Source organism: Triticum aestivum, chromosome 6B, assembly GCF_018294505.1.
Source record: "Triticum aestivum cultivar Chinese Spring chromosome 6B, IWGSC CS RefSeq v2.1, whole genome shotgun sequence".
Classification (NCBI taxonomy): domain Eukaryota; kingdom Viridiplantae; phylum Streptophyta; class Magnoliopsida; order Poales; family Poaceae; genus Triticum; species Triticum aestivum.
Window position 1 is genome coordinate 102,203,056 of NC_057810.1, and position 11,326 is coordinate 102,214,381.

Consider the following 11,326-nt stretch of genomic DNA (forward strand, 5'->3'; position numbering starts at 1 on the left):
ATAAGCCTGCCTCATAGCTTCTCTTAGGCCCTGTTTGTTTGGGCTTTTGCTTCTGCTTTTGCAGTTTGTTCACTTTGATCAAAAAGCCATAAAAGCTCCTAAATGGGTGCTTTTGGAGCTAAATATTATTATATTGATTCATCAAAAGTCATAAAAAGCCCCGGAAGCACCTATTTAGGAGCTTTTATGGCTTTTTGGCCAGAGTGAAAAAGCTGCAAAAACAGAAGTAAAAGCCCAAACAAACAGGGTTGCGTAGAGGCTAGCAAATAGGGTGCAACGGTGCATGAAGGAAATTGTTGCCGTGAATCAATTTGTGTTCATCCCAGGGTGCAATTTTCACGACAACTTCCTTTTGATGCGACAGGTGGCCAGAAAAACTCACGCGAGGAAGAGGTCATGTTTGAAATTCTCCACGCGAAAGGCTTTGGCAACTCATGGCTTAGATGGGTGGCTATTCTCGTGCGATCCGCTAGCACAAGATCATAGTAAATGGAGTTCCTGACATGAGAATTGTACATGCACGTGGCTTACGCCAGGGAGATCCATCTAACCGCTACTATCTAAAACAATAAGGTGTGCATCAAGGAGGGTTGCTGGTGCATGCCACGTAGGATTTACTGTGCTGTCGATTGGGCAAGTTGTGTTGCTTTCTATTGGCTAGTCATTGGTCCGCCTCGTTTCAGCTTGGTTGTGGTGGGAGAGAAAGCTTACAAGGGAAGGCAAAGAAGGCATCTGTATGTCTGCAGCCCAAGTCGCACACCCGACGCTCTCCATCCCCACACGCAACCTCTTCCTCTCCTCCGCATCTTCCTTCAGGGGCCCTTGCGGCTACAGCAGAGGGCAGTCTAGGGGGCGAGCAGGATGGGGGACAACCGATTTCTTCGCCGGATCTGAAGCCCAGGGGCGACGCCGACAAGTAACCGGCGTCAATGTCGCCGCCGCCGTCGAGTCGAACGGAGGGTGGCTGTCCCTTGTATGGTCTTCTGACGACGCGCGGCCGTGGAGCGGCCCGGGCGTGCACCCTGACTACTCGCCCGAGGCGGGTGCTTCCGGCCGAGCGCCGGCCGCGGCGGCGAATTCCCGAAGACGGGTAATTGTCCCCTGTTGATTGTTCTGTGGCGTCTTGATGAATTCTGCGTGTTGGAAGGCTGCTGGAGAACAAGAACTGACGCCGTATGAAAGGCTGCCGGAGAGGGAGGCCGCTCTGAATTCATCTGTCTGTATGCTCCGTCTCTTGATGTCTGCAATGGAGATGATTTTGACCGTGTTGCTGCTCCTCTTTGTGCTGATATGTGCTCTTTTTCGACAGGTACCAAGTAAGCAGGCAGTTCGTCATCGTTCGTGAGTCTGTTTTGTTTGAGCTGACCTTCATCCGCAGTCAAGGTAGGATTCCAAATGTGTTCACCCATATATTATAGTTTTGCATGTGCTTAGGTTTGCTTTCTGTATTATGCGTCATAATTTGTTGTTCGCTGTTATTTGTGAGAAGCAGGGCAATGGGATCTCATCCCTGATATGTGCGATTCTTCTCAGAGTGGTGATTTCTCTCCGCCAAGAAGACATGGCAACTTGTGTAGAAAGAATAAGGCTACATCGGAGGTTCGTTTTCACATATATATTGTGTCCCAATGGTATTTATTAAGATGAATATATGTTCTATTTCCAAAAGCCCTTGCTCTTAGTATATGGTGATGCAACATTTCCGCAATAGGCTCAGAGATGAGGATCCAGAGAAATATTATACTCGGTCATCCTTTTGTATCAACTGTAAATGTGAGATCCCACTTGTCACGGAAGCTTTCTCTTATCCTTTTGCGTAAACCTATTCCCAGGTTGCCAAATCCTTGTTTTAATTGTAGATATTACAGCCATCTTACTTTTATTGCAGGGATACATGATCAGCACACAAGAGACTCTGAAATACACGAGCATGATGATGATTGTGACAGAGGAAGTGGAGGAAGAGAGCACAAAGATGTCTGGCTTACATCAAGGCTATTATCTGGCTGCTTAGGTAAGTTACTTATACACAGACTTTCGGCTCATCTAATATGTGTCTTCATGTAGCATTTATGGGTGAACAATAGTGGTGACAAGCACCAATCAGTAAGAGGTAAAGACATAAAGTCGAGAAGCAACACCTGCCATATGGCACTCCCTGTTTCATGTTGTTTCTTATGTGATACGTAGATAACCTACAATGAAGGATTATGAGAATAATTTTCTTGCTATGCTCAGTTGTCACTAAAAATCCTCTTTGTAATTATCTTTTGGCTTAAAATTATGTCTGGTTGGTCTAACCAGATGGTGAAAGTGCATGCAATCTCTTTCACTACATATATCTATATAGAAGTTCTACTTTGAGGCTCAATAATGGTGCTTCTGTGCTTAATTTGTTGTCACTGATTGCATAAAGAAATTGTTAGGTGTTTCACATGTGTTCATGAACATAAAGTAAGATGCACTAGTCAACTTTCAATGCAAATATAGCATCTTCTATTCTGTACATGTTTGTTGGAATCCATGAGGGTGCAAGATTTAAGAGCAGCAGAGGGAGATGTCGATGAGGACATCAAGCCGAGGTGAGCCGCCGCCGATTTGCTCTGCGCTAGATCTCCACTTTTTTGTTGTTCTTCGTGCTCGGCGAATGGGCGATGGCGACGGCTGCCCTGGCTCCTCTTCCTCAGCTTCCTCAGGGTCGCGGCCTCATCCTTCCTCAAGCCCGTCATCTCCCGCAATCCTCTGTTCTTACGTTGTATTGCAACCTCGAGCTTAACTGCTCATCTTGGCTATGTGATGTGATGGGAACATATTTTGGGTGTTTGTTTTGTCATCTGATGATCTCTTGCCAACAAGCAGCCATACTAATTAAATTGACATATGTGTTGGACGCTTCTCATCTTCTCAGCTTCATCTTTGTTACCCAATACCTAAGGTACAAACCCAATTAAATTTTTGCGTGTGCTGCAGCAACAGCTTGCATCCATCCTCTCTTTATTGATGGCCTGGAGATTTTTTATGAGGGGAATCAAAAGGTTGCCGCAATTTCTGAAATTTCTTCCCCAAGTGAGCTGCAACTCATACAGCTAGACAATGTGGAAGTATAACACAGTGATTCACTTACCAAGGTGATTGGCAGGTCAGACAACCGAGCACTTCAATATCACCATACCATGTTTGCCTCTCTAACCCATTTGGAATTTATTCTGAAGTCCTGGCTTACATGGCATATATAGGCTCTCATATAGGTAAACCATTGTGCTTGATCTCTTTGCAATACTGACCTAGTCATATTATACTGTCTTATGTAAATTTTTGCGCCAAAAATTCAGGGATGCACTCAACTGTTAGCCTCACAAGCCTAAAAAAGAATGTTTTTGAAATTATCATGTTCTTGTTAGTAATCCTGAAGCAATGTGTAATGTATGTACACATGTCAATCTTTAATCGCAGTGTGTTCTGCAAATGTGTTCTGGTCGTCCTAATTTTCTGCCAGATAAATCAACCATTTCCATTTCTATGTTTTATTGAGAGAACTACAATGTTTTTGTTGTTGAAATCTGCATTCCTTATAATTTAGTAAGCATGGTCTGCAAGAGATTGTTCTGGATCATCCACGACAATTAATAATCATACATTGAGCGCGGCTACAGTATATTGGTTATGTAGTTGTGTGGATAAGGGTAGAGTTCATGCCGTTGACAGTTTCTTGCAACCATATTGTCATAAGTATCATGATGTGTCTTATCTAACTTTTCATGTAATATCCTTTTAGTAACATTCTTCCAACTTGTATGCATTACAAAAAGGAGCGGTCCTCATTTAGTATTTATAAATGAAAAGGTGTCTTTCTAAGCCATGGTCGTGAAAGATGATATACCTTGGACAACAAACAATGTCACCGCTAGATAAATGAACTAATATGGAGCTCATGTGTTCTTTTCTAATTGTCTTGCAATACATTTCTACTGAATGAGGCAGTTGCATGCATGATCTGGACTGCGAATTAGGATGCTTATTTGAAGCTACCATATCTCAATCCAATGATAGAAAATAATAATATTATTTGCATTAGCATTCCATAAGTTGATGCATTTTGTATTCGCATGCATCAGTTTAAGTTATGATACTCACATGCAAGCATCAGTATGTCTTTCTCCTGACTTAGCCTTGCTTTCTGAAATATGATCTTTTACAGCAAACCTGAACTTCAGTTTAAGTTATGATACTCACATGCTGCTGTCACCCAACAATGCAAATGCCCACCTCAAAGAAAGAACTGTCTTTTTTTCTTTTCACATGCAAACATTGGTATAAGCCTACTAGCTTTGCACTGTATGTATTTGAATTACATATGCCATTAGTTGCATTTATGTATCCCACTGGATAGAATTGATTGAACCTTTTGTTTGTCTCTGCTGCTCCCCTGATCAATGCAGTTCCAAGGACTCGGCGAACGCCTTTTCGCTGATGACAGCTTCCTTGCCAAGCTCGTTGTAGAGTGCAGCGTCAGGTATTGCCAAGGTCTCCGTCTACGTCAACAGCCGCTACTTCTTCTATGACACCCGTGAGAGGGACGTTGTCTACGTCCTACTATGATGGCGAGCCACGATGGTGCCGATGAGAAGCTGCTCGAGCAGGCGAAGGCGAGTGTCGACTCGGCGGGGGGCTGCTAAGGGTAGTGACAGTAATAAGAGTTGTCTGTAATGCATTTGACTTGCCATGAGGTTGTATCTCCATATGTGCCATGCATACCTAATGTCCTCCATACATGTGCACAAAGTATGCTTGCTTTCCTAAAAAATATTAATCTGTGATGAACTTACAAGTCTGTTGATTGGGCGGCTGCAAATCAGGCACCGCCCAGCTCCCTTTCAGGAGGCGCCACCGGGTGGCGCCCCAACCACTAGTTTGTGATAGCTATGGATGCACTCACCGTGATTACAAGCAGGACCATGGAAGAGGGTGTGCTCAGGTCATATGCAAGAATCAACGCTAAGCAACACTTATCTATCTGCAATGATGATGTTGTCCTATTCATTCGTCCGGTCGTGCAAGATCTTTGCTTCATCAAGTGTGCTCTCAAAGTTATTGGCGAGGCCTCGGGCTTGCGTGTGAATTACAGGAAATCTTCTGCAATTTTGATCAGAGGGGAGTAGGAGGATCGTTTGAGAGTGGAGGATTTGTTGCAATGTGCGTTGGTTGAATTCCCGTGCAAGTACCTCAGCCTACATCTTGCCATCAAGCAACTCACAAAAGCTGAGTGGCAACCTATGCCTGACCAAGTCAGGAAATTTTCTAGCTTGGCGGCGGGGGCTTATGCAACAATTTAGATGGCTGGTGTTTGTCAAATATGTCATTACTGCTAAGCCGGGCAAAGTTGTTGGTTATTGACGCGCCTGGATGGGTCTTTGAGGACATGAACAACTGGAAAAGATTGGGCCAATGGAGGATGGTGCCTCGTACCCTGGAACACCATTTATTAGCCTACGTGCTTTGGACGGCTAGGAGTTAGGAACCTAAGGCTGGAAACACTCTTTCTTCGGGTGCGCTGTGAGTGTCTTAGGCGATCGGACCCCAACAGTCCATGGTAGGGGCATGCTTTAATGGTTGATATTGATGCACACATGGTCTTTGACAACGTGGTTAGCATCACGTGGGCAGAGGGGACAGAGCTTTGTTCTGAAGGGATAGATGGATCCATGGGTTTTCAGTTGAGGATATTGTGAAGTTTCTCTTTGCACGTGTCCACACCCACATCCCAAATTGCAGAACAGTGCAACAAGCAATGGTGGAAGAGCGATGGGTTTAGGACATTCACGCACCACACTTATTTCATGGAGCAACTGCAGTTGATGCAGTTGTGGCATGTCATCGCTATCGTTCAGTGTGATAGGCAATCTTAGGATGTCTTTGCTTGGCCTAGCACGACATCGGGTGTGTATTCAGCCAAGTTCACATGCATGTGGCATTGTCAGGGGTTTATCTTCTCACCGATGGTTGCTTGCATTTGATGAAGTTGGGCACCTCTTAAATGCAGAATCCTTGCCTGACTAGCTAGCGGCTCAATAATGACTATGGACCATATATCAGCATACTTGTTACGGCCTTCAAGATCACCCCTTTGTGTGTTATACATATCTGCAGGAAGAAGACAATGTCAACCACACCCTCGCTCAATGTGTCTACGCAAGAGAAGTGTGGCACTCCCATTTTGATGCGCTACAGCTGAATTTCATGTTGTATCTGATACATTCATCGCATGGTGGCTCATGAATCTAATGAGCTTCCGGAGGGCGGACAAGCATGGTTTTGATTCATTGGTGATTGGAATCACCTAGTCTTTGTGGAAGCAAAAAAATGCGAGAGTCCTCCACCGAGTGGAATAGCAAAAGATGCCTTACTGCCTGCTCTTCAAATGTTAGATGAGATTAGGGATTGGAAGCCATCAAGAGTCAGTGTTGATGGCTTACAATGGTTTGTGAGAGATTAGGTTACCTAGCTAGGCTTGGTTGGTGTGGGTGTACCTATGATAATGCTTGCATCATTGATAGGTTTCTTGTAATCAAACTTCACCCCCTTCTATAAAAATATGGTACGCTATTGGCGCACTCTTGACAGAAAAACTTAACTATGAAACATCCCTCACATCAACTAGCTTAATACTCTTGTGTTACCACAGAAGAAAAAAATCATAGTGAGCAAAAAAAAAAATCTCTCCCGTTTCTTCCCCCTCATTAACCGTTGTTTTTTCTTAAACATCCTCTCCTTAAAATAAGTGATGGCATGTGATTTCCATCCATACAGTGACAAACTGACTCTCTTTCAACGTTTCTTCCATTTGGTAAGCATCTTTTCTTCTTAACTACGCTCTCCGTGCAAGAAGTGATGGCATGTGATCTCTCGGCGTAGCAAGTTAAAAGCATGCTTTCATGGTATGTCAAAATGATACTTCATTTATTTCACCAATTGATTGTAAATAATAACAACACCTAAAGGAAAGGTGCAAATCAAAGTTGTACTCACACAAAATTGCAAAGAAAGAAAATAAAAATAGATGATGTGAAGGTGTGAATGTAGTACATAAAATAACATTATTTGTTACCTCTGAGGATATAACACTCACATTATTTGTTACATCTAGGCTCTAGGGATATACCACTCATATTTCTCAATGGCATCAATGCACTATTCTGAGTAAAAATATGCACACCATTTCCATTTGCTAGAATTTGTGCGTCGAAGACAAGGATGCCAATAATAAGCGTTGTATATTTTCTCTAATTTTGTATGAAGAGGATACGAGGCGGTTATCGGACAAGCTCAAGTTGAGACTTTTAACCTAACTGCATAATTTAGCCGAGTCACTTTTTGTTACTATACATTGGTATAATAGAGAACTAAATGTTTTCTTTTCCCCCTTACTTCTACATCATCCTTGACCCACGCGCAAGCACGGTCACACACCCCAATACCCTCTGCCCCTATCGGTACACACAACTGTAGTTTCATGTTTGTTTGGTCACGTGCAACTGTAGTTGCATGCCTGCCGGCCCACAATCATCGGTTGCATGCAGTAGATATCTGACATACGTCTTCAACTAAATTGTTTATTTTTCAAAAAAAATCGGTCGATTTGCTGAAAGACCATTTGTTCCCCTAAGTGGGTTTTGGTGGAAATGACACTTGAATTGAGGACTAACCATGCTTATGAAATCCGCGGACAGATTGTTTTTCGGTTGCAAGCAAAGATGGATCGTGACTCCTTCCCCTCTATCCATGGAAAAGAGAGAAAAAAGTCAATGCATTTAAATTATGCATGTTTTTCGTTTCATTTGAGTCATCAGATAGCCACATTACTATGATGGGCCACATGATTAACTTGGAGTGGAGACTTATTGCCGACATATATCTTAAAGCATATTCCTTTGGAATAGCCACCAAAAAAACATTGGAGGAAAAGTCTTCATATACATCCTATATGTGCCTTTTTGTGTGGCACAAATATTTGTTTCGGATCATTCAAGATGAATATCTAGGGTTATTGAAGTTTTCCCAATAGATGGATTTTTGTGTGGGCCAATATGAAGCCCACCCTTTATTCTGCAAGGGTTAGGGAAACTCCAACACGGTTCATCAAAGCGCTTGCAAATGTCCGCACACTTTTTGCCATCCAAGGCCATGCAACAAACCCGTTCGGATGCATCCGCACATCCGAAATCCCACAAAACGGAAACAAACTGGGGGAGGTTTGCGGGCGTCCGGACATCCTCCACATAGGCGTCTCACACCTTGGACCCAGCCAATGGAGGCAGAGCCCACATATTTGGACAATTCCACCACTATCTCCGCGAAAGCCCTCCCTTTTTCCACTCTCTCCAATCCGATTGTTGCCGCCCACCACCCAATTCCTGCCCATTTCATCGTCCGCCGCTGTGATGGATCTGGTCGAGATGGTCGCCGTCACGTCGGAGGGCCTATTGGTGGCGGTCGCCGACAAGGCCAACATGGCGACTATGCATGCTATGGCGCACAAAAGAAGAGGGAGCGCGATGCGTCAGGGCCCGGCCACTCAACACCTCCTCCCCCTGCCGCCTAGCTACTACCGGTCATGCAATTGCCGCCCTGCCCAATGCAGCTGCATCCATCATACTACTTTGCCACCTATCAGCTCGATCCACAACAGTAGTCCGCATCCACCGTCACCTCCGTCCATCATGTGTCGTACACCGTATGCCAACCTCAACGCGGACTACACCTTCATGGAGCCGTAGTCGCGGACGCTTGTTTGTTCGCGGTTGTCGGCTGTGTCTCCCTCGCCCGTTGGTACCCGATCTCTGTTTGCCATGTCTTAACCGGGTGCGAAGGCGGATTAGGAGGAAGTGTTGATGAACATCATCCGCATCGGGCCCGGGCGGACATTTGGTGCACTAGGGTTGGATGGCCGAATCCCCTACCGCTAACCGCAGAGACGTGTCCGCGTAAGTTTGGTCCGTCCATTTTGGTGAACCGCGTTGGAGTTGTCCTTATCTTTTTCCTCACTCGAGATGGGTAGTTTTCGCTCTACTACTCCATTATTCCAATGTTCAAAAGCTCAAATACCTCCACATCCCTTCGTCAAAATACATCAATCCTTTGAGGAAAAGATAGAGGAGCCCCAGCTCTATATTCTCACTTAAGCAAATCAGGGTACCCTTTGAGTTCTCTGAGGGAGCTGAGTTTGCGGATCTTTTCATTGCCTCTCTCTAGCTTTTGTAGACCCGAAGCATACAAACTTATTGTGCGGAATTACATGACACTACAATCCCAACCTGGCTATGATAATCTTGTGCCCGGAGAAAGCATCAGGTGTTCTTTCTAACCGCCATCACATGCATGTCAGCATGTGCCGTGTGTGTACAGAGAGGGTCCTCGAGAACAGCGACCATCTTTTCTTCACTTGCCAGTTTGCTCGCATTTGCTGGTCATGCTCATATCACTGTCCTGGTTTTCAGCCTACAAATAATATTAGGCCCTCTTAAGCAGCAAACATTCGCTGGGAAGCATGGCAATAGCGAACGTTTTTAAGGCAAGTTCTTCAGAGCACACATGACAATTTCTTCAGAAACACATAGCAAATTCTGGCAAACAAAGGATTTGCTGTGAAAATTGTCGTGCTCGAAGGAATTGCCATATTCTTGACACATAAATTGCCGCGAAAAACCTTCATTTTGCCATGCATGGTCCCCCAGCAAAGGTTCGCTGAAAATCATTACCGATAATATTTGCGACAATTCGGCAAATCAGAAGCATCCTTCATCTATGCCTTTTTTTCATGGAGTTATGATCCTCGTGACATGGAGTATTATCTGAATTTGCATGAATGCCTACATTTTCAAGGACAGGATCCCTAATCTCTATAGGTTGAGAAAAATCTCAAGGATGATTTTGCTTTCCTTGTTCATAGAGCGAAGCAGAAGTTACTGATTGTTCATATTTTTATTTATTATTATAAATTTACAGCGTGTCAAAAAAGACATTAATCAACCAGTCAAAAAAAGCAGTACTGGCGTCGTTCTTACATCGTAGCTCTCTCAGACTGATTGCCATCATCATCTCTTGGCGTGGCTCCATCAACAGCCGAGGCGTCGGAATCCATTGTCGAAGTTGAAGTGTGGCTTGGCGGCGGCACCGCCCCTGAGGATGTACTGGTGGTACGCCATGGCCACGGCGGCGCCAGAGAACGGCCCGACCCAGAAGATCCACTGCTCGCTCCACGCCTTGCTGTTGTTGTACACCACGGCGGCACCCAGGCTCCTCGCCGGGTTGATCCCGGTGCCGGTGACGGGGATGGCGGCCAGGTGCGCCACCACGACCGCGAACCCGATGAGCAGAGGGGCCAGCACCGGCACGTGGGTGTCCCGCGCCATGCGCTTCGGGTCGGTCGCCGAGAAGACGGTGTACACGAGGACGAAGGTGCCGGCCGCCTCGGCCAGCAGCCCCCCCGCCTTGGAGTACCCCGGCGCGACCGCGTTGGCGCCGCCGCCGTAGAGCTCGTAGTACCGCGCGCCGTGCACGGCCCTGACCATCGCCGCGCCGCAGATGGCGCCGAGGCACTGCGCCGACGTGTAGAGGAAGGCGCGGGGGAGCGAGAGATTCCTCGCCAGCAGCAGCCCGAACGTGACGGCGGGGTTGACGTGGCCGCCGGAGATGCCGGCGGTGCAGTAGACGAGGACGGCGATCATGCCGCCGAAGGCCCACGCGATGCCCAGCACGCCGGCGCCGCTGCACGCTTCCGCGTCCGTCTGGCGCTTGTGGCCGATGACGGTGGCGATGGAGACGTAGACGAAGAGCAGGCTGGCGGTGAACTCGGCGATGATGGCGCGGTACAGGGACCACTGGCCCAGCTCGCCGGCGTCGAACAGCCGCACCGCCGGAGGGTCGAGGTAGTCCTTGGTGACGCTGATATCGTTGTTACCATGGGCCTCTCTACTCTGCTTGCCCTGTGCAGCGCCGGCCATGTCGATATCGATCGACCTCTAGCTCAGCTGATTGATTCGGGAGCAAAAGAAGAGACACTGAAGAGATTGATGGATGGAAATAATTAAGAACCGGTTAAGTATTGTGTCCATAGCCTGCAGGCAAAGATGCATCTATAATTCTATATATAGAGAAGAGAGGAACCACAAGGCAGATGTGGTAAGCTATCATCAAAAGAATCCAAAGAGTGGAAGGCCACTTATGCCCTAGCAGGCACCATTTACTAACCACGGAAGGCTCTTTTTTTTTAATTGAAAAGACACCCAAAAGGGCATCCTATGTCAGTATGTCTGATAATTATCAAGCA

At 46.1% G+C, this 11,326-nt stretch overlaps 1 protein-coding gene and 1 long non-coding RNA gene across 4 annotated transcripts; one reads left to right on the forward strand and one right to left on the reverse strand.

Annotated features, from left to right (window-relative positions):
• The first annotated feature begins 716 nt into the window (after positions 1 to 716).
• LOC123136026 (uncharacterized) lies at positions 717 to 4,825 on the forward strand. 3 transcript variants are annotated; one of them, XR_006466490.1, is made up of 6 exons: positions 717 to 1,220; positions 1,310 to 1,383; positions 1,490 to 1,599; positions 1,889 to 2,014; positions 2,971 to 3,139; positions 4,440 to 4,825. It is a non-coding gene; the product is annotated as an uncharacterized lncRNA (long non-coding RNA). The 3 variants fall into 3 exon arrangements; XR_006466491.1 differs by having other exon boundaries at positions 719 to 1,216; positions 1,493 to 1,599; XR_006466489.1 differs by having other exon boundaries at positions 721 to 1,220; positions 1,493 to 1,599.
• Positions 4,826 to 9,773: 4,948 nt separating this feature from the next.
• On the reverse strand, positions 9,774 to 11,110 carry LOC123133669 (aquaporin PIP2-5-like). The gene has a single exon (XM_044553107.1). The coding sequence runs from the start codon at positions 10,998 to 11,000 to the stop codon at positions 10,113 to 10,115; it is 888 nt and encodes a 295-aa protein (XP_044409042.1). The 5' UTR covers positions 11,001 to 11,110; the 3' UTR covers positions 9,774 to 10,112.
• Between the last annotated feature and the right edge of the window lie 216 nt (positions 11,111 to 11,326).